At 58.7% G+C, this 22,360-nt stretch overlaps 1 protein-coding gene across 2 annotated transcripts in view; it reads right to left on the bottom strand.

Moving 5' to 3' along the window:
• NAV1 (neuron navigator 1) overlaps positions 1 to 22,148 on the bottom strand; it is a 62,400-nt gene extending 40,252 nt beyond the window's left edge. For both annotated transcript variants that reach the window (XM_027728845.2, XM_039379669.1), the window contains exons 1-3: positions 21,104 to 22,148; positions 20,505 to 20,605; positions 17,501 to 18,223 (exon numbers count right to left, since the gene is read on the bottom strand). In XM_027728845.2, the coding sequence (XP_027584646.2) occupies positions 17,501 to 18,223; positions 20,505 to 20,605; positions 21,104 to 21,684 (1,405 nt within the window). In that variant the 5' untranslated portion in view covers positions 21,685 to 22,148. The remainder of the gene's footprint in view (positions 1 to 17,500; positions 18,224 to 20,504; positions 20,606 to 21,103) is intronic.
• Between the last annotated feature and the right edge of the window lie 212 nt (positions 22,149 to 22,360).

Below are 22,360 nucleotides of genomic sequence, written 5' to 3'. Positions count from 1 at the left end.
CCGTCACCCCACAGACAGGGAGTCTCTGGAGATCTCCAACCCACTGCTGAGCTCCTGAATATTGGAGCTGGCACTTACTAAGCTGCTGTGGGCACCACTAAGCTGCTCAGAGCTATCACTCTGGAGAGGGACAAGGGACAACCCACCCTGAGTGGGATATGTCCTTGTGGCTGAAGCCCAGTCCCAGCCCAGCAGCACCAGCTGGGAAGGAGCATCCTTCACTCCAGAAGAACAACACCCCAGCAGTGCTACTCCCCTCCAAACCCTCAGCTTCAGGAAGGGGCTGAGCAGTTCAAGCTCACCCTGGACTCTCTGCAAAGCCCAGGGGACACCAGCCACAAGGGTCCAGCTGCAGCAGGACTAGACCCCATGGAAGGTCATCAGCCATTGCACGAGAGAGTCCCCCAAGAGCCCCTCAAGAGAAGAGCTGGGGCAGGAGGCAGAGCACCTTGGGGGGGCAAACCCAGTTTAATGAGTTCTAGGCTCGTTAGTGGATCTATTGTTGCCACCTCCCACGGGAGGAGGGAGATAACCCAGGCTATTTTTGCTTCCATCTAGGGAATCGTTTTTCCTCCAATGTGTACTGCCACAATGCTAATTTTTAAGGCTGATGATTAATTGATGTCAGGCTCATTAGGGGGCAAACGGATCCCTCTTCTCCGGGAGCGCCAAGGACAGGGGGGACATGTTTTGACAGATGTCGCTGGAGCTGCGTGTGAGTGACGTCCTAACAACGGAGGAGAATAGGAGCCATTACCATGGAAAGTCCTGGAAATGGGAAGGGAAGTGCCTGCACGCGACCTCCGCGCCCCTCCTCACGCAGCCCCTAATCAGCCCTTCACGCTCTGCCCTGTGGTTACCAGGGCTTTGCTCCGGAGATAAACGGCCTTTGTGCACGCCCAGGGGAAATTGAATCTCCTGCCTAAAGCAAGGACGACTCAGCCTTTCTTCTCCCCTCCCCAGCCTCGCAGGAGGGCCAGGTGCCAAATCCACTCTGGCACCAGGCGTAGCAGCCTGTAGGGAGCCGGAAACAATATGCACATATGATCACCAGGATCCCGCAAGGCTCGGGGTCTCCCTGCACCTGTGGTCCCCTGGCACTGGGGTGGGCAAGCACTGCTGGGGTGCCTGAAGGTGCTGGTCCTACCAGGCACTGAGGCAAGTTTCACCCTTCTGAAAATCGCAGCAGCATCTGCCATAGTGGCCCAGGTAGGGATGAGGACCAACATGCACATCACAGATTACGGGGTTCCTTCAGTCTGCCCAGCTCATGTTCACCACAAAGCAAACCCCCCCAGCTCTCCCAAAGATGAAGCTGTGCATGGTGAGTGGCAGGAGGTTTGCTTGAAGAGGGCACCATGGTTCTGACAGCGACACAATGACAACAACAATCCTCTGTTTGTCCCCGAGGTCCTCCATGCCCCGAGCCCAGAAGCGGGTTGAGACGTCCTGATAACTCAGTGGAGAGCCCAGGGTGGCACAAATCAGTGCAGGTGACCTCCCCTGCCTGCTGTGCCAGCTCCCAAGAGCCACCCCCGCTGCAGTCATGGGTACAGGGCACTGTGCCCCGCTTCACTCCACAGCTTGCTCCCCTCCCCACTAGCACCAGCTCCACATGCCTCTTCCCATCTTGCAGCTCCACACCCGGCATCCATCCTGCCACATCAGAGCACTGCCCCACGCCCCCGTGCCAGGGAGGTGCCAGGGAGGTGCCAGGGAGGTGCCAGGTGTCTGCCGGGGAGCTCAGCAGCACCAGAGTCCCCCATCCATCCTCAGAACCACTGGCAGCAAAGGCCACGCTGCCGATCTGCCAGAGCTATTACAAACTTGTGTTAATTGCTGCACAGTGCCTCGAGCACTCTTCAGAGGGAGAGGGATGTGGATGAATAAACGATCTATTCTTAGTGCCGATGGTTCCCAGGGACGAGGGCTCAGCAGACCTGCACTGTCCTCTGGCTGCTTCCAGACTGGCTGCTCCCCTCACAGTGCCCTTGGAGGGTCTCCACCGCCAGGAAAAGGTTTTCTTGAGCAGCAGTTGCACTTTTCTCACTAAAGGTGATTTGCAGAGAAGGAACATCCTGTCTCCTTCAGGAAATCTGGGTATGCCGTGGGAAGGAAGGGTACACTTAGGACCAGAAAGCTCTTTGGTCACCCCATGGGAGCCGCCACTCAGTCCCTGCCCAGGCACCCCAGGGGGCTGGGGGGCAGCATGAAAGAAGTGTGTTCTTCACTTCCAATCCATCACCTGCATTACGGTGAGGGGAGGGACGTTGATGATCCTCTCAGGCACATGGTGTGACTCTTGAGGGTGGTCCTGTGCCAGGCTAGGGGCTGGACTCCATGATCCCTGTGGGTCCCTTTTAACTCAGCACATTCTCTGATTCTGTGACACACTTTACTATTCAGTGCAAAGAGCTGTTGTTCCACCTGCAAGTCCAAGTTTTAGTGGGGGCTTGGCAGTGCCAGAGAAGGGCAGGGCAGAAGACGCTCCGAAACAGGCATTGGCACCATTAGGACAGATTTCAGTGGAGCCTCTGGACTCTCCACCATGTGCCAGCTCCTGTGGCCGCCCTCATTATGCACTGCCAACACCAAGGGCTGAGTGACATGTGATGACAGCAGCCATGAGCCTCTGGGCAGAACGGGAGAGCGGCCGCTCGCCTCCACATCCCGCACACCGACAAGCCCCATCCCCTGCAGGCTGCAGCATCCGTTCAAGCTGAGACACGGCGAGTTACACCCCAGTTTGGACAGTTTGGGATCCCCAGCCAAGCTGGAGACAATGCCATTCCCCACGCTGCCAAAGTGCCAGCACGCGCTGTCCCACAGGCAGACCCTCCCGGGAATGCCATGCTCCTGAGGATGGCTACACCACTGCTGGGATTTATCCCCTCTAAGACATCTCAGCTCCAAGCAATGGCTGCCTGCATGGCACAATTCCTCTTCGCCGTGGGAAGCAGCTCTGCAATGTGCCTTGAGCTCTTCTCCCCAGATTTGCTCCGGGGGCCTGTCCAAGCACTGACGATGCACAGCCCAGAGCCACGACCGCTGCGGGAGAAGCCGAGCCAACACTACAGCTTGGGGGAAAGCATCAGCCAAAAGTCACTCAAACAAGGAAGTGATTTGTCTTCTTCTGGCTGCGGTCCCCTGAAAAAGGAGCATGGAGCAGGGAAATCAGGATCACGTGCAGCGCTCTGACTGAGCACCCACCGCAGCAGCAACAGGGAGCGCTCACACCAGGAGCCTGACAGATACAACAGAACAGGGGAGAAAGGATGGAAAAAGAAATGCCATGTGACCCCTCGCTCGATCCAAGGCAGGCATCACATCCAACGGCTCAGAATATGAAATATGCACAATGAGCTCCAGTGAGTAATTAATCCCTTCAGGAACACTGTAAGTGATTGCAGACAGCTTACCAAGAAAAAAAAAATTGGAAAGTCATTGAAAAATTACCATAAAATGTTTCTTTTTCTGTTCCAGCCTGACATACAATGAGATCTGCAAGGAGCTCTCTTTGCTCTGCACTATGTGACAGAGATGGATTTAAGCTGGTTTTCCAACAACACTCAATCTACCTGCCAAGGTGATGGCCCTGGGAAACCAGCCCGGCCCGAGGGAGGGCAGCAGGAGCGGCTGGTCCCAACGCTCGGCTCTGGCCTCGGCGTTGGTGGGACACAGCACGACTTCATCAGCAACCCAAGCTCTCCAGATGATTCTTGTCAGAGCCCAGGTCAGAGCCCAGCTTATGGAGCACGGAGAGCCCTCCTGATGGTAGAATGTGGGCGAATTCCTGGTGATTCTCAGCACTGGGAGCCAGCCCCCTCGCCTGCCTCCACCCCCCCTCCATCCTCATGCTCCTTCTTGACTCCTCCACTTTCTCCAGTGCTAAGCAGCCAGTTCTCCAGCTGGAGGGCTCCAATTCGGACCAAATTCTGACCCACTGCACCCAAAGTCCTGCCTCTGCTCCCTGCCCTGCACCAACAGGCAAGGAACCACATATGTCCTCGTGCAAAGCCACCACGTGGCTGCGATCCCTTGTGAACAGAGGGACAAACACCCAGAGGCATCTGCAGGGGATCTGTCCCTCTCCTCCAGCCTCAGCCCCCATCTCCAGGGAGCACCGACCCCTGGCACAGCCAGGGGGAATTACAGAGCACAGTAGTTGCCTTTTACTTCCATAATTCCACTGTATTTTTCAAATAACTACTAACACTTCTACTTGTAAAACTGGGGTTTATTAAAAAAAGCATTAGGAAAGGTATTTTCTCCTGTCAATAAAGTGACTTAAAATTAGTGGGAATTTTCAAATTAAAAACACAGCCTAAACTTTCACTTCCACTCGAAATCACTCTGGTTTGGACAACAGACTTTGTTCCCCATGTCCTCTCCTGAGTTTTCTCCCCTCTCTCCTGTTCTCTCCTCACTATGTTTTTGTTTAAAAATTCATCAGGGAAAAATGCTGGGGCAGGAAAAGAGGGAAGAAAAAAAAAAGCAGAAGAAATTGTAGCTTTTGCAAACCCATCTCAGCACAGGGGAGAAGCAGAGCTCCAGACTCGCCTTCCTGCTCTTGGAAAGCGTGAGGCACTTGGAAGGACAAGGGAATATCGTATATTAACCAACCTCCTGCACACTCCAGCAGTGGACGCAGCCTCACTGACCCTCCTCAGAGTCCTGAGATCCTCCTTGGCCTAAAACAGCTCCTCCAGCATGGCAGCCAGGGGAAAAAAGGATGAATGAGGCAAGGACACAGCCCACTCCAGCACTGATCGGACACCCTGCTCCCAGAGACCTGCACAGCTCCTGACAGGGCTCTCGCTCCAGAGAGCCAAGTGCCAGAGCATGTCTGGCCACAACACAGCTCTGAGCTGGACACTGGCTGATGTGAGGCACATCCCACATATGACATTGATTTGGGGGAGGATTAAGAGGTGCCCAGATGATGTTACGCAGAGCCAAGGTCGCTCCCATACCCTGCGGGACAGGGACACAGAAACATCATAGAATGGTTTGGGTTGGAAGGGACCTGAAAAACCATCTTGATCTAACACCTTCCACTAGACCAGGCTGCTCCAAGCCCCATCCAACCCGGCCCTGAACACTTCCAGGGATGGGGCAGCCAAAGCTTCTCTCTGGGCAATAGGAAAGAATTTCTTCCTAATATCCCTTCCTGCATCCCTGAACATCCCTGTAGTCTTATGTGGGTTACTACCACCCCAGGCTGATCCCACTCTGCTGCTCCAGAGCTTCCCCACCACAGTGTGCATTTTGAGGACAGCTGCTGCACTCTGCACACAGGACATGTTTAACGTCGGCTTACAAGCGAGCACACTCCGCCAGTGGATGAAAACCTATATGGAAATGGAAGATCATTACCATGATCTCCTTGGAAACATCCCATTGGAGCAAGTTTTTCTTCCTCTTCCTTCTCTCTCCCCATGTGCATGAATTCTGGCACCCTATGCACCACTTGGCGTTGCCTCAGCACTGTGGGTCCAAAATGCAGGCGTCTGATTTCTAAAGCCATTGTCTGGGATGTGCTATTGAGCTGCAAAACATGGATGGTTTGGGATGGAAAACAGGCAGCTCCCGCAATACAAAAAGAAGCTGGCAACCCGAATTTGATTTGACTTTGAAGCTATAGAGGATCTCAACCAAACACAGTTTGCTTTATTCCCACAAAAGGAATGAGGATGTCAGCCACAAAACAAACCAGCCCCTCTGCCCCCGGAACGTAGCGATGGACAAACGGGGAGCAGAGCAAAGGGAGCGCGGCTTCGCCCCGCCGGTCAACGCTGCAGCACAGAGCAGCCAGGTCTGAAAGGCAGCACTGCATTACCATGCTCCACTTGGGAATGCAAGGCAGGAAAAGCTGCTTTGTAAATTTACTTTTGATTTGGAGCTCAGGGTTTGTGTTCCGTTTTGCCAGCGCTCACGCCTCGCTTCCAGGCAGGGAGGTTTGCGGGAATCCCAAGAGTTTCACCCATTTCAGCGCAATGACCGTTTGCCAAGGAAATCACCCCAGAAAATTTATTACCTGCTGTTCCCTTTCGAAAGTGAGCAGGGTGGGAAGTGCCTGGTGGTGCAAACAGCAGGCGAGCTGAGATCGAATCCTGCCCTCAGGTTACTGTACTTTCCCCACCACTAATATCTGACGGGCGACCTCCCACTGCAAATTCTGCTTGCAGAGGATTTTTGGAGCAGCTTTAAAATCCCAAGCTCCAGGCCCTGCTCTGCACAGTCCCAAAAGCTTCTCCCAGGCTCCAGGATGAGATTCCCTCACTCATTCCCCATGCTGCTTTATGAGCAGGGCTGTTCCCCTCCCCTCACAGGAACCAGCCACATCTGGGAGCAGATGCCAATGAGCCAATAAGCTCAACTTGGAAAACTTCACTGAAAATAGCACCAAATTTCTGAGCGCTCTACAGACTGCAGCCAGATGATGGATATTAGTGCTCCAGCAGCACTGGGATGCTGTTTGGCACAGTACAATGAAAGCACAGCTAAAAGGGTTCAGGGAAATGGAAATGAGATGGCTGGAGGTGCTGCTGCCGGAGTGCCTGCCCTCCTCCAGATGTTCCGGCCTGTAAGGAGGGAGGGTCTCGATCCGCTGGTAAATCAGCCCCCAAATGGCTGCTGTGCTCAGTCTGGAGTATTGAAGGACACCAGCTTTGTCCCTTCTGCATCCCTGAAACACGGATGAGTCCTGGGGAGAAGGATGAGGCACCATGCAGAGCAGGGCCCCTCGCTGTCCCATCCCCCGTGCCTGTGTCACTGAGAGCACAGGGCCGAGGAGCAGGAGCCCTGGGGTTGGTTCTGGGTGCTGCTCCTCCCTGCAGGGTCAGGACACAGCTGGCTTTTGATGCATTTAACCGCCCCACACTGGGAGACAGGAGGTCCAGACAGTGATAAATCCAGCCTCAAACCACCCGGGGTGAGACATCAAAATGGAATTTGACAAAGGACCACGCAGTGATGATCTGTGAGCTCCAGGCTACGCACAGCCTGAGGCAGAGAAGACTCAGGTCTGTGGCTGGGAGTCAGGCAAATGCCGGTGCTTCCCCTTGGCCAGCGATCACACAACACGTTCTCGAGCCCAAGCAGGATTTTAACCCCATGCCAAGTCTACATCTGTGTTATTTGGGAGAGAAACTACCACTACGAGGAGCCAACAGGTCCCTTGTGCACTGGTACCTCTGCTCCCAGGACCCCTCTTCGTTGTCCACTTTGAGGTGCAATGCATGTCCAGGGTGACCCCAACTACCTGGAAGGGTTTTTGTTACACTTTTAAACAAACCTGGCGTCCAGGAGAGGCAGGAGTGCAGGGCAGCCACCTTCCACCATGCCCAGTGGCTGAAGCAGCACCACAGAGAAGCCCAGGGGCTGTCCCCATCAATGTCTCACAGCCACTTCCCTCCAGCAGCCCTGCCCTGCTCTGATCTGACAGAAAGCCCCACATCAAGCACCAACACAGGCAGACTCAACTTACTCCCACCCTTAGGTCTGCAGCCACACCAAGCCCCACAAAGCTCAGCTGCTGTGAGAGGCCAGCTCCTCGGGATTCAGCACATGCTTCTCCAGGCTCACAGCAGCAACATTTCCAGGACATCATCTGTCCGTTCTCCCTTCTGGGATGGAAAGAATTTGAATTTCGTTATTTCCCTTGCTTCTGCTCTGCCTGTTGGGAGCTTGGAGCCATCTCCTCATCACTCCCTTGGTGCAGTGGCAGTCTGGAGGCTAAAGGCTGCAAAGGGCCACAGCTGTGTGGCAGGGGTCCTGCAGACACAGCACATGTGGCTCCACATAGGTCCTGCCCTGCCAGAGCAGGACAGTCCCAGGTCCCACCCACAATCCGTCAAATGCCTTTCCTCATGCTTTCAACATGGGGGGAACCCAGCTGCCCCTCCTCCCGCAAAGCAGTGCCCCCACCTTGGAGCCTGCAAAAACAACCCTGCCTTGCCTGGCTTCACCACTGCTGGGTCGGCCCATGCCTCTGTACCCACCCTGGCAAAGCTGCCTCCAGCCTCTGAACCACCAAAGCTGGGATAAACCTCAGGATGTGGGAGCAGGCATCCACGAGGCTGAAAACGTGTCCCCTGCGGCACCACACCAGGAACAGGCCAGGGAGGGACACAGTGGCCCCATCCAATGGCCCACAGCGTGTTTTCTGCCAGCCCCAGCTCACCTCGGTGAGCTCCCGCATCATAAGGATCAATATGAATTAGCCACTATCTCTTCTTCCACTTGTTTGCATCTGCTTGGAAATATAACACCAAGCCAGAGATAAAGTGAACTGGAAATACCCCGGCAGCCCTAACGCTTCCAGCCCGAGGGGTTCATTCAGCTGATGAGTTTCACCATCACAGGTTCCAGCCCGAAGAGCAGGTTCCTGTGCTCCCCAAGCACATCCCTCCCTGCCAGCACCCACATCTCACATGCTGGGCCACAAAAGGGCTGCTCTCCGTGGGGTGGGTTTTATGGAGCCCAAATTGCTCCCCACTGTGCTCCCCGCAAAAGGCGGATCCTGCCGAGGATGGGGCCACACGGCCCTGCCATGCCAAACCAGCTGAACCCCCAGGCCAGAAAAAACGCCGGGGTAAACCTGTTTTTGTGTTGATCTGGGCTGGCACAAGACCAAGACAGACTCCACGCTGACACGTGGGAAGCCTGAGACGACGGCGATGCTGCACATGGGGGGCGGACACGTGATTTTGAGAGGTGTCTCCTCAGTGAGTTATTCTCAGCGCACAGCGATGCCGAAAGCTCACGTGCTAAAAATAGCCTGCGACAGAGCTGTACCTGCGCTGCAGCTCTGAGTGTGCTTCACAGCAGCTCGTGGAACTAGGAGAGCCAGGCTGGGGCAGAGCCGGCCCTGGGGATGCTTCAGGACCATGACAAAGCACAGAGATGTAAAGCTTCAATCAGTCTGGGCTCCCAGTAGAGCCAGTAAGGGCTGGGTTTGGCCAGGACTGGGTGCTATTGAAGAAGCTTGTCTGGATGCAGGGTCTCACTGCCAGCTTTGTCACTCTTGGTGACACAACCCTGCACAAGATGCACAGAGGTGGGACATGCAGCACCCCCAGATATCAACCACCCAGGCTGGCACCCAGCAGGGCTGGCATGAGAAATAAAGGTGGTTCCACCTTTCCCTGGTGCTAAAGGCATGGCACTGCTCCTCTGCCAAGCTGCAGTTAGGGGGAACAGCATTATATTGAATGGAATAGGGTTAGATTAGAGATTAGGAAGAAATTCTTCCCCATGAGGGTGATAAAGCCCTGGCACAGGTTGCCCAGAGAAGCTGTGGCTGCCCCATCCCTGGAAGTGCTCAAGACGGGGCTTGGAGCAACCTGGGAGAGTGGAAGGTGTCCCTGCCCATGGAGGGAGTTTGGAACAAGATGATCTTTAATGGTTTAACACAAATCTTTCTATAGTTCTGTGATTTTCCCCTCCAGCCCACAAAGCACAGGCTACAGCACCCATAGCACAGCTCTGCCCATTTTCCAGAGTTGCATGAAAACGACACAACCTCCAGCAGCTCCAACAAGGATCTCAGCCATGAGCCATTCTTCCAGCTCACCGAGCAAGAGAGGTTCCCATCCCACAGCCGAAGCCAGCCGACCAGCTGGTGAGCCAAGGGAGCTGGCACAGGGCCCAGCCCTCCCGCTGCGTCACCTGTGGCTGTGAGTCAGGCTCACAACCTGCCGAGGGAACCGAGGCTTCGTAAGCGGGGCTCAAACCCTCAATTTCAGTTCCTCACTGAAAGGCAGCTCCTGGGTCCCTCCTAGCCAGCTCACCATCCCCTCCCTACCCACTGGGCAAGATCCAGCCTGAGGGAAAGGCAGAGCAGGCCTGCCTTTACGTCTTCAGATACTGATTCCTGGATTTGCCGTAAATTCCTTCTGTAATTTCAGGGAGATGTTTGAGGCCAGACCCTCACAGGTATGTGGGCAGGGGAGGGCTGCAAAGCACCCACCTCTGGATGAGCAGGAGAGCTCAGGAAAGAGACAAGGCTGACAGGACACTGGAAGGATGTGGAGTGAGTAAGCACCACCGATGCCTACGTCAGGTGGAAAAGCCCTTGCTCCCAGTGCACTGGCACGCTCACATGTTCACGGAGGTGGAGGCACATGTCCCAGCTGCAGGACACACCTGCATTTCACTGGGCAGCACAGGGGCATGTGTGTGCCCGTGGTCTGCCCAAGTCCCCCCTCCAGGGAGCTCATATGCTGTGCTGGTCCCTGCACCAGGACCACAAGGCTCTGGAGCCACCTCCCTTATCCAAGGCTGCTCTTAGGATCAAGGAAAATGTCCTGTCCAGCTGTGCTGAGCTTCTGCTCAGCTTCCCTACGTGGATTCCAGCAGCTCCTTCCAGTGGGAGATCAATCTCAGCCCTTCTCCTGAATTAATAAAAATACATTACTGCCTCAATTGAACAAGACAAATATGAGCACAAGGAACGAGAGAAAAGCTGGAGTGAAACAAAATGTGGAAGAAATGGATTAGAGGAGGGACCAGCAGATCGGCGGGCGCTGGGCACCGCTCCTCAGTATCACACCCACCCTGAGAGGCACATCTCCATTTGCACAGCTTCTAATCTCAGCCCTGCAATGCAGCATCCCCTGCCTTTCCAGCTTCCCGGCTGAAGCATCCCTGCCTTCCCAGCTCCCCTCCCGCTCAGCTCCTCGCTCCTCGCTGCAATGCAGCAGCGTAGGAAAGCCCCATTCCCCCTTCTGCCCCTCCACCCCACCACGGGGTAGTGCTGAGCCTCCCGGCCGAGCTCCTAGCCTCGAACATTCTCTGCCTTCCCAAGCTCACCGCTTCCCAGTCAGAGAACCAGCAACCCCTCCCCTGGCTCCCCTCGGGAGAGCTGCCTCATGTGCCTGGAGGAGGACGTGACTTTGCAGGGTGGGGGATACAGCAGAACAGCACCGTATCTGCCCTCCTGCAGCCCCACAGCTCTGCGTGAGACACCCTCAAGGTGCGAAGCCTGGAGAGGACAAGGACTCGGATGCCACAGAAGGACAGAGCCACCCCCGCTCCACCCAGCGAGTGGATCCAGGCTCGGCAGCTTCACCACTGTCACCGGTACCAGGAACACCACACACACAGCCCAGAGACACCACTGTCACCGGTACCAGGAACACCACACACACAGCCCAGAGACACCACTGTCACCGGTACCAGGAACACCACACACACAGCCCAGAGACACCACTGTCACCGGTACCAGGAACACCACACACACAGCCCAGAGACACCGCTTTCGCCAGTACCAAACACACACGGCCCTAGGACACTGCTGACACCGGTACCAGGAACACTGCACACACACACACACTGTCCAGGGACATCACCATCATTGGTACCAGGAACACCAAACACACACACAGAGCCCAGGACACCACTGCCACTACACATGCAGGGCACCAAATGTCACATACACAGTGCCACAAAAGACACTCTGGACCAGACAAGTGACCGATTCAGAGGATGTGCCAGTGAGTCCACCTGGCACTGAGAGCCAGGTGGTCTTGACCCCAAGACTGCAATCCTATAGCAACTACCCGATCACCACTGGGCAGGACCGTGGCTGAGCCAGGGAAGCCGGGAGGACACACTGGTCATAGCAGACGGGCTGGCAGTGGACATTGGCATCACTCACAGGTTGCACACCTCAGAGGGTGCAGGCTCTGGCTCTGCACAGAGCTGGAATGAATCCTCCCCCATGCAGTGGACACAAGCACCAGCCAAGTGCTGTCCTCAGATGCTCGAGTGAGAGTGGGTAGCAGGGACTGTGGGCAGGGGTGACCAGGGACATTGTTGTCTGGCACCACGAGAAGATGCAAAGGAGCTGGGAACCTAAACAGACACAACAGGGTGATTGATGGTGGGGGGACTTGTGACGAGGGGGGGCTGTGGGCATGGAGATATATGTCACAGCCTGAGAAGCCAAATACACAGATTTGGGGACAGGGGGCATGAGCAAGGGGCTTTCCAGAAGGACCCAGAACTGCCACCAGCTCACGAGACACCAGGACCAGGCAGGACCAGGTGGGCTGGGTCCATCCCAGGAGCCCTCAGCACTCACCCTGAGGGGACCACAAGGCCTTGAGCGGACATGGCCCAGGTCCCACTGTGGTAACCTCCCACCAACAGAGCCCAAATAGCACTCCCAGAATTGCACATAATTTTCCATTCATTTACATATTTTCTTATGGGACAAGTGTTGGATTTGGGGGCGAGATACAGGCAGTCACTGGGAAAGCCCCATTTGAACAGGGATTTTCAGGCTTTTTGGGGAGGATTTCATTTCAGCAGTGCGTCCCCAAATATCTTTGCCTTCAAGTGTTTGTTCTGCTCTCTTTCCATGGGAAATTTTGAAAGACAAATCTGGATTTATTTTTTTCTCAGCCCTTTTTCCACACTGCCGTAATCACTGGGAATGTGGCACATCCCAAGAAGCTTCAGCAGAAGCTCTGGGACCCTCAGGTCACATTTCCAGACCTCTCCAGTCACTGCAGCCATCTCAGCTGGAGAGAGGAGATATCTACTACCCACTGCCAGCTCCTGGGAGCAGGCTGGAAGCAGTAACATGACCATGTACCTCTCCCCTTTCTCCTTACCCCTACCCTGAAGTCAGGAGTCTAGCTCTGTGGGCAGAAGGAAATCAATCCCCATCCCAACAACCTCATCACACAGATGCTGTCACACAGGGGTCGTAAGGGAGGAACAGCATTGGCAGTACCAGGGCAGCTACAGCGCTTTATGAGGCAATAACCCACTCTCATCACTGTGAAGAGCTACTTGGTCTCTGATCTCCTCATGGTCTCCTGCCAGGGAGCCTGGTTACTGCTGCACAGCACTGCCACAGGTCCATTAGTGCTTAATTAAACTGTCAGGAACACCATGGGGCAGGGGGAGGAACACAGTGGGGCAGAGGTGGTCCTTTAACCCCACACCATGCGCCTCCCAGCAAGGATGGGAGGGCATCAAGAGGGAATACCTTGGTAACCATCTTCACCGGGGTCAGGAACATCCTCATGCAGGATGTGTCAGACACCAGCCAAGCGTCTTTCCTGTGCTGTGGTATTTTTTTTAAACTGACCACAGTGAGATGTGAAGCTCCCGCCTGCCATGGAGCCCATCCGTCTGTCCCAGCCCTTGGCTCTCCTCCCCACCACCCACCTGCCCAGCCAGCACCAGTACAAGCACAGTTGGGTGCTGTCCTGCCTGCATGTTGGCACCACAGGGGTACCAGGTCCCCACAGGCATGTGCTGCCCAGCAGGGACATCCCCGCTGTGCCACCTGGGGAAGGGTGGCATGGCCCACCCAAGGGCTGCAGGACTGAGATGGGTTATAGCTGCACCTGCAGAGTTTGGCAGGGCTGCAGACTCCTGCAGCGAGCATTTCGGGGAACACCATCTCCCCCGGGATCACGTGTGTCCACCTGGGCTCCGGCCCACGCAACACCGACCTCTTATTCGCTGATGCGAATTAGCAGCCACTTAAGAGGCACTACATCCAGCAGGAGATGGACGAGGAAATAGCTGCAGAAAGCAGCTGCAGGCTCTTGGAGGTGCTCTGGGGAGCTCTAGGTAAGTGCCCATCACGCTGGGCACCGCACACACAGCCCGGACGTGCCCTTGCACACTCCTGTGCATCGCACACAGAGACGGGCACGGCCAGCTCTGCACAGCCAGCTCTGCACAGCCAACTCTGCACAGCCAGCTCTGCACAGCCAGCTCTGCCACCACGCCGGCCACGCGTCCTCCGCCCCCTTCATCCTGTGGTTGGGCACTGGTGTAATTAGCAACCCCAGCTGCCAGCCAGCTTTTATGAGAAGCCTCAGCCTTTGGTTGAAGCGAAATGTATAATTTGGAGGATGGAAATAGCCTCTACAAAGCACATGTGGTCGCTGCGTCCCGGTGACCTCTCCTGGCTTGCGCAGGCTGCTCTGCTTTAAACGCGGTTCAGCTACAAAGGCTTCGGTGCCATCAAACAGATGAGGCAGTGGTGGTGACTGAATGAGAGGTAACACTTGGCCGCTACTGAACAAACTGTATTTTTGGCCAAGAGAGGCTTGGTAGTGGAGTGCTTCTGGCAGGAGGAGCGTGAGGTGGAGATGAGAACTCAGGTGTGGAGACTAAAGACACGGAAGGTCTCTGGAAGCCACCTTGGTTGGTGAGGCCAGGAGCTCAGAGGCAGCATAGGCTTCTCAATACAGGTCAGTAGTTCAAGGACAAGTAGATCTGCCGAGGCTGGAAATCCCTGCAATTCCTGTCTCTCTCTTCTCAGCACAAACCGAGCTTGTGAGTTTTCCTGTGCCACTCTGGACAGGGTGCCCTCCAGTAGACATGGCCAAACAGCTCAGGCTGACATTTCTCTTGCCAAAGGGATTGATGGAAACAGTAGAAAGACCTTCCTTCCCTCCCTCCCAAGCACCTTCTAGCAATCAGGAGAAAGCTCCTCTCCTGGCCCTCCTCACCAGCCCACACAGGGCATGATGCCCACTCTCCTGGGATCCCATTCCTTGTGGGTCTATCTACACCGCAGGAACTACCCCTCCCCGAAAAAGTTAGATTGTGGAAGGTACTATTGCCCCCAGAGAAGGTTTCATCCTCCTGGATTGCACCAGACAAAGCAAAGGGGTCAGGACTGGAGGCTCAGCATGTGTCCATGCTTGGGCATCCTCAGTCACGGTTGTGCCACCAGCACATACAAAGTGATGGAGTAGCCATCACCACTGTCACATTGCTCCCTTCTCTCCGCATCCCCAAGCTCCTGTTGGCATCCCCACCATACGGGCTGTCACAGCTTTAGGTAAGTAGGTGTGACTCAACCTCACAACTCCATGAACGTGGGAAGTACAGCCCCACTAAAGGGAAGTGACGTTTCAGCAGACTGAAACTCCTGCTCTGCCTACCCCAGGCTCTGCCCCCACCCAACACTGGACACAGCCCTCAGTCCCCCCTGCAGGAAGCCTGGCAGTCTTGTAAAATTATCTATTTTGGCAAATCCTCAGCAGGAGATTCAGAAGACAGATTTGTCAGAGTCTGGCCCTCACAGGCCAGCCAACCAAGCCTTCAGGTGGTAAGTGCAGTCCAAATGGATGTTCAACACCTCCAAAGGTCAAGGTCAGCCCTGACTGACACAGGCAACAGCCCAGAAACCAAAGTGGGTGCTGGAGGCACTTCCACAACCCACGGTCTTCCTCAGCATGTGCACAAGTCCCTGTCGTGGACCTCTGGTACTCCCACAACTGCCACAAACCAGGAGTTACTCCCACGTAGGCCAGTCCTGCAAGAATTTTTCTTGGGGGTGCTGAGGAAACCTCCACCTAAGAGCAGAGTGTCACAGGAGGGGACAGTGAGATTCTCCCAGGCATCCCAACACCAGTGAGGGGCAATCTGTCAGTCCCATAAGTGACAAATCCTCCCGCAATCCTGCTCTGCTCCCACGGCATCTGGTGCTCCCATGGCATTAGGGTTAGGGATGGATGTCTGTGAGCCCAGCTGTGGAACCACCAGGGCAGCCAGGCTGACCTCCCATGTCCCACCTGCTCATCCCCATGGTCTGCCTGCCCACGCCTCAAGTTCACTCTGTGGCTTTCCAGTTGCAAGCCCTGGGATGCTCCAGCAGCTGGGACAGACCCCGCCAGGCAGGGAATGGGCAGGGTGCCCACCACCACTGCTGCTCCCATGGCTGGGCACAGCCAGGGGGCCAAGGGCGATGGGCTGGGAGGTTCCGTGCCTGTGTGTCAGCACATGCCAATGCCTGCTGTGCCAGAGCTCTGCGCTGGAGCAGGGGCTGTGATACCCCGAAGGCTCATGCAACATTCAGGGGTTTGCAGGGAACCAGACTCAGCAAGAGCAGCTTTACAGGTCTCTGCTCCAGTACTTTCTCCAGCTCACTCCACATCTCCAAACCGCCCCCCCAAGCCCCAGCTGGAGTAAATCTCTCTCCTTTCTTCCCAAAGTCTATTCACTATGCAGTGAGAAGAAGGCATCTCAAGCCAGCTCAAGTGCCAGAGAAGCTCTTGGCTTCCTATAAGGGGGTCCCAGGCAGGGAACATCAAGGGACTGGACAGACCAGCCCTGCCTGTACTGCTGCTCCCCCCATCACTAACCACCAGGGCTTTACAGCTGGGCACCAGGAGCACCACAACGGCTGTGCAGGGCTCCTTTGCCACCTTCTCACCCCAGTTTGCCAGACCAAACAGAGCTCTTGGGAGCCGTGGTCCTTGTCCAGCTGAGCCCACAGGCACTGATGGTCAGGATGCAGGGAGGAGAGGGTGCCAGGGGGAGGCAGAGGGCTCCCGAGGTGGCCACAGTTACTAGAGATCAGCACACAGCCATGAGGGAAAGGCGAGGGCTGGGCTCAGCCCCACCGAGACCCAGCATCGCAGCCCACTGTGCTCCCAAGGTCAGGGGCATGGCCAGCACTCGCTGTTCTCATGGAAACCAACAAGCTGAGGGATCAAACGTGCCAGGACAGCAAGGCATAGGCAGCCACAGGCTGAAACCGGCTCACACAAACCCTGCAGCAGCATCCTTGGAGGACCCTCCTCTGCCAGAGCCCCAGACCTCAGAGGAGCTCTGGATCTGCCCAAAGCACGGCAGCAGCACAGACCCTTCGTACGGCACCTCTGCCAGCAGCCTCCCAAGGTCACCCCTGGGGTGACCCACCCCGATGGTGGGGAGCAGCTGTGGCACCCAGCCGGGCAACCTCCATCATGTTTGGGGGTGTCGAGACAAGGGGCAGCCGACAAGACACGTGGGGGAGGACAAGCTCCACCACCACCTGCCACTGCTCCTCACGAGGAGGAACTGCCATTCTGCCAAGGCAAGAGGTGGCTGTGCAGACCCTGATAGCACCTTCCCCCTTGGCATGCCTGGAAGATGCTCCAAGGGCTGGAGCCCCTCTTGCTATGAAGACAGGCTGGGAGAGCTGGGGGCGTTCAGCCTGGAGAAGAGAAGGCTCCTGGGAGACCTTACAGCTACTTCCAGTGCCTAAAGGAGCTCCAAGAGAGCTGGAGACGGACTTGGACAAGGGATGGAGTGACAGGACAAGGGGGAATGGCTTCACACTGACAGAGGACAGGATTAGATGGGGTATTGGGAAGAAATTCTTCCCTGTGAAGGTGGTGAGGCCCTGGCACAGGTTGCCCAGAGAAGCTGTGGCTGCTCCATCCCTGGAAGTGTCCAAGGCCAGGTTGGACAGGGCTTGGAGCAACCTGGGCTAGTGGAAGGTGTCCCTGGCAACGGCAGGGTGGAAAGAGATGAGCTCTGAGGTCCCTTGCAATCCAAACCATTCTGTAATTCAAAGACCGACCGGGGTCACCGAGACCGATGGGTCCTTCCCCCTGAGCATCCCTTCGCTGAGGACACCGAGGTGGCCACTGGCGGGTCCCCCACGGGGTGTCAGGAGCCCCGACGCCTCCGGCCGCCGCCTCCCTCACCCCCCTCCCACGCCGACGTCGAGCCCGGCGGCTGCACTCACCCAGCATCTGGCTGAAGAGCAGCTGCTCCAGGTCGCCCAGCACCGTCACCACCAGCTCGGGGTCCACCTTCAGGTACGGCTTCTCCTCGGTGCCCGCCGCCACCGCCGGCCCCTTCCCGCCCAGCAGCTCGTCGTCGCATTTGCCGCCGCCGCCACCTCCGCCGCCCGCCTCGGGGGCCTTGCTGAGGGGCTTCACCTCGGCGTAGGGCCCGCGGGGGATGCGGCTCGGCTTCCCGGCGGGGGGCGGCTTGGCAGGGCCGGCGGGGCGCGGCGACAGCAGCGAGTGCTCGGAGCGGGACAGGCTCCGCGACATGGCGGGCGCGTCCCGCCCGCGGGGGCCGCCGCGCCCGCCGCCCCCCGCCGCCGCCGCCCCCGGCGCCGCCGCCTTGGCCATGTCGTCGCTCCAGCGGGGCTCGTAGAGCTGCCGCTTCTTCTCGGCGTCGGTGAGGAAGGCGAGGTTGGTGAGCGACTTCTGCTTGCGCAGGTTGGAGCCGGCCGGCAGCCGCCCCTCCGCGCTGCTCGCCTTGAAGACGCGCAGCTCCGCGCCCCGCGGCCCCGCGGCCGCCGCCGCCTTCGCCCGCTTCGGCATCACGGCGCCGCCGTCGGGGCCCCGCCGGTAGCCGCGCTCCTCCTCGCCCAGCTCCACGTCGGGAAGGCTCTTGAGGTTGCTCCCCAGCATCCCCGCGCTGCAATCATTTAACCCGCCGGGCGCTGCTGCTGCCGCTGCGGCACCGAGGACACACCGGGCGAGACAAGAGGGAGAGGCGCCGTCAGCGCCCGCCCCACCGGCCGAGGCGGAGCAGGGCGGGGATGGCGCGGGCCGGGAGGGGAGCGGGGGGCGGGTGAGCGGCGCGGCCCCACCTCGCCGCTCCGCCGCCGGCAGGACACTGCGAACCAGCGGAATGTCAGGGGCGAACAAAAAGGGCCCGCCCTCCTCTGGCGCGGACGGGGGGGCGGGGCCGCGGCGCGAGCAGGGAGGGAGGGGAGGGGGCGCGCGCCGAGGGGCGGGGCCGGGCGGGGGCGCGCGCCGGGGGTGGGAGGGGCGGGAAGGACCCCCCGGGGCGGCGGGACCCGAACGGGAGCGCCGGGAGCGAGCGGGACCCGCGGGACAGTGCGGGACCCCGGGGGCAGCGGGACCCCGGGGGCAGCGGGACCCCGGGGGCAGCGGGACCCCGGGGGCGGAGGGACCGGGTGGGACCCCCTGGAGCACTGGATCTGTGCGGGTCCCTAGGGTGACATGACACAGGAACCCCGGGGGCGAGGTTTGGAGCTGGCAGGCGCGGTGCTGGGTGCACCCGTGGGTGCCGTAGGGGGCTGCCCCCCGCACCGAGCCCGTCCCGCAGCCCCTCGCAGGCAGGGATGTGCCGGGTGCCCGATGGCAGAGGTGTGAAGCCAGAGGGGTGGGGTCCCACGCCCCAGCGCCCTGTATTGAAGCACCCCCTGTCCCGCCTGACACGGACCCCACATCCAGGCTAACACTGCACACCCATCCCCGGGGGGGAAAAACGTCCCCATTTCACCCCAAATGGTGTGGGAAGAGCCTGGGCTCACTCTCCCCCGGGAGCCCCCCGAGGGACACCGTGGTCCCCAAACACAGTGGTTCCTCTTCAGTGATCCAGGGGAATTAAGGGGGGGGGGAGGGAAGAGGGGGAGTGGGATCTGGTTATCATCATTTTTCATTAATTACCCGTCCCTCGGAAGGGGTGAATTAAGTCTATTTGGTGACCTCACGCGGGCTGCCATGGCAACCGCCGGGAAATATTGCATTAGAGCCCATCACTGCTGCCGAGATAAGGACGGGAGGGCCGGGGGCGGCGCGTGCCCCCCAGCCCACCCCCGGGAGGGTGTTCCGGGGTTCAGCCCGTGGTACTGCTGAGGAGTCCCAAAATAATGCAGCATGAATGGGACGGTAAAGAGTGGCCAAAAAACCCAACGTTTTGCACCAAAAGGTGCTGCTGGGGCAGGATGGTTGCACAAACTGCACCCCGAAGGGCCCTCTGTGGGGGGCAAATCTGCGGGTGTCGTGTCATTTTGGGGCTGAGGAGGTGACCCTTGGGGCCTCCCAATGTCCCGTATACCCTCTGGCTGGGTCCAACGGAGCCCCGGGAGGTGCCGCGGGCCGGAGTGACTGGAGGGAAGGAAAGGAGCCGGCCCCTTCCCCAGCGCCAAACCCGCTCGGCCTCATCCCAAAACCTCCCCAAGGTCTTCAGGCAGCTGCGCTGGGCGCATGCCAGCCCCGCTTACTCCCTCCTGCTTCCTCCCGGAACACCCTCCCGCTCGCCCCCGGTTTCAGCGCTTCCCAAATCGGGGCTCGGCGCTGAACCCCCTTATCCTCTGGCTGCGGTGCCGGGCCCCCGCGTCAAACACGGGCTCTGTCTGGAGCCACCTCATCTCTGACCGACTTCTGTCCCTTCAAATCACCCGGCGAAGCTCCTGGCTCTCTTTTTTCCCCGTCCCTGCACATCCCTGGAGCATCCCGCCATCCTCCGCTGCCGCTGCCCTGGCAACCGCCGCCCCAGCATCCCTCCAGGAACCGCCCCAAAATCTCCCCCCGAAGCAAGAGCCGGAGGGGACTGGGGTGTCCCCAACATTGCAGCGGGGAGCTCGTATTCAGCCCTCGGGAAAGGGGGCGATCCGGCGGTGGGTGTGAGGAGCCAGCAGTGCCGCGGCACCCGCCCCCGCGCCGGCTCCTTAGAAATGGGTCATTCCTGGAGCTCGCTGAGAAACTGGGAAGAGGAGGGAAAGGAGCCAAGCGGAGTGATGTCCCGGCGTCGTCCCCGCAGGATTCAGTCCCCTGTGCCCCCCGCTGTGTAGGGTTTGGGCCTACACAGGATGCGGGAACTGCAGCCGAGCCCTTCCCAGGGGAGTTGGGGCACCTCCAGTGTGGGGGTTCCTCCCGCCGCCCCACCGACCTCCGGTCCTGGCTCCTGTCCAGCACGAGCCTCTGCCCTCTGGCACCGGCAGGACCCCCCCCGCCATTCCCGGGAAACCCCCCTGGACTCACTCAGGCCTCTGGGTTTGGGGTCACGGCCAGGTTGCTCTGCAGGACCAGGACACTCTTCACCTGAGGACGTGGCCCTCTCCTGCTCCCGGTTCTCCTGCAGCCTGGGGGCAGAGGGGAATGAGGGTGGGGAAGCAGGGGCACATCACGGCGTGCAGCCAGCTGGGAACCCCCAGGAGAAGGGAACATGATGCCATGGGCTCTGCCAGGGTCTGGGGACACTGGTCTCATAATAGTGGGGTCCCAGGGCACCCTGTTCCCCACTGAGTCCTTCCCCTGCCCCTCACCAGCTCCCACAGGTGCCCCAGGAACCCCCAGCACCCCAAGTTCAGTGGGAACTCACCTTTTGGTTCAGAGTCCCCAGACCCACCCAACCCCTCCATTTCCCGTGACCACACCCACCATACCTACCAGCCTCCCCATGTCCCCATACCCCCCCAGCCCCATGTCCCACTGTCTCCAGGCCCCCCCACACCCCCACCATTCCCTGCCACTGTGTCCCCCTGTCCCCATGCTCCCCCACAGCCCCCCATTCCCTGTCCCCATGCCCCCCCGCCCCCATGTGTCTCTGCCCCCCTACCTCCCCATCTCCAAGCACTCACCGGTAGTGGAAGGGTGCCACGGTGGCAGTGACGGGGTGGCTGTGCAGGGGGCCCGAGGAGAAGGTGATGGCCCCTGACCCAAATACAGGGCCTCTCCCCTGTGAGCCACCATGGGACTCATCCCCTGTCCCTGCCACGGCCGCTCCGCTGCCCTTCCCAGGGGACCCCTCCGGCCGTCCCCCAGCCCTGCCCTGTGCTGATGGAGCTTTGGGCAGCTCCGTGGGCTCCCCCACTCTGCCTGCCCCTCTCCTCCCGCTGCCCACTGCCTCTGGACACTTCCCAGGGGACACGAGGGATCTTGCCAGGGCTTTCTGCCTGCCACGAAGGGGGACACTGGGGCTTCCCTCCCTGCCCTTGGCTGGCTCACGGCTGGCAGCTCTGCCAGTGCCTTTGGGCTTGAGGGTCTTGGGGGCTGGCACCGTCCCTGGCCAGGAGGACAGAGCCCTGTGGGGGATGGGGGACCCTGGGGTGCTCGGGGGGGCTGCTGTGTGCAGCTTGCCATGGGTTATGGCACGGGGCACTGGGATGGCGGAGGGGTAGTGGCTGCGGCCACTGGAGTTGACGTTGGCCATCCTGTTCATCCTGGCGAGGCAGCTGCTGGCAAGGCTGTGGAGGGAGAGGAGGGTTGGTCACTGCCCAGCACAGCATGGGGGGGCCACACCAGACCCTGGTCGTGGTCTGCACTGGCTGTGGGTGCTACCTGTCCCCACCCCAGGAGGAGGACACTGCATCCCAATCTCCAGGGTGAGGACACACATAATGTCCTCCAACAGGGCCAGGGCATATGTGATGTCCTCCCCCAGGGAGCCTATGCAGCCCATCCCTACATGCCCAGGTCCCTGTGGCAGGTCTCTTCAGTAACGACATATGGGCACAGACCCTCACCAGGTCAGGCTGCACCACAGGCAGTCTTGGCCCCTCTTGGCCACTCAAAACCTTCTCCTGGTCCCCAAACCCACCTCCTGGTCAAACAAGACTGTCCCCTGGCCACCCAAGCCCATCTCCCAGACATCTGAGGCCACCTCCTGGCCACTTAGGACCACCTTCTGGTCATCCAAGACTGTCTCCTGGCCATTGAAGACCAACTTCTTGTCACCTGAGACCATCTCCTGTGGCACCTTCTAGTGGCAGAGGACCAGCTTTGTGACCCCATCTACTGGTGTCTGTGTCCCACCCCCACAATGGAGTGCCCTCCACCTCCCCAACATCCCCCCACACAGTGCCACCTGCCCCATCTCTCCATGCTCCCATTCTCAT

Source organism: Pipra filicauda, unplaced genomic scaffold, assembly GCF_003945595.2.
Source record: "Pipra filicauda isolate LSUMZ 115617 unplaced genomic scaffold, ASM394559v2 scaffold172_size1731463_pilon, whole genome shotgun sequence".
NCBI lineage: Eukaryota > Metazoa > Chordata > Aves > Passeriformes > Pipridae > Pipra > Pipra filicauda.
This window is presented reverse-complemented; position numbering and strand designations above follow the sequence as displayed.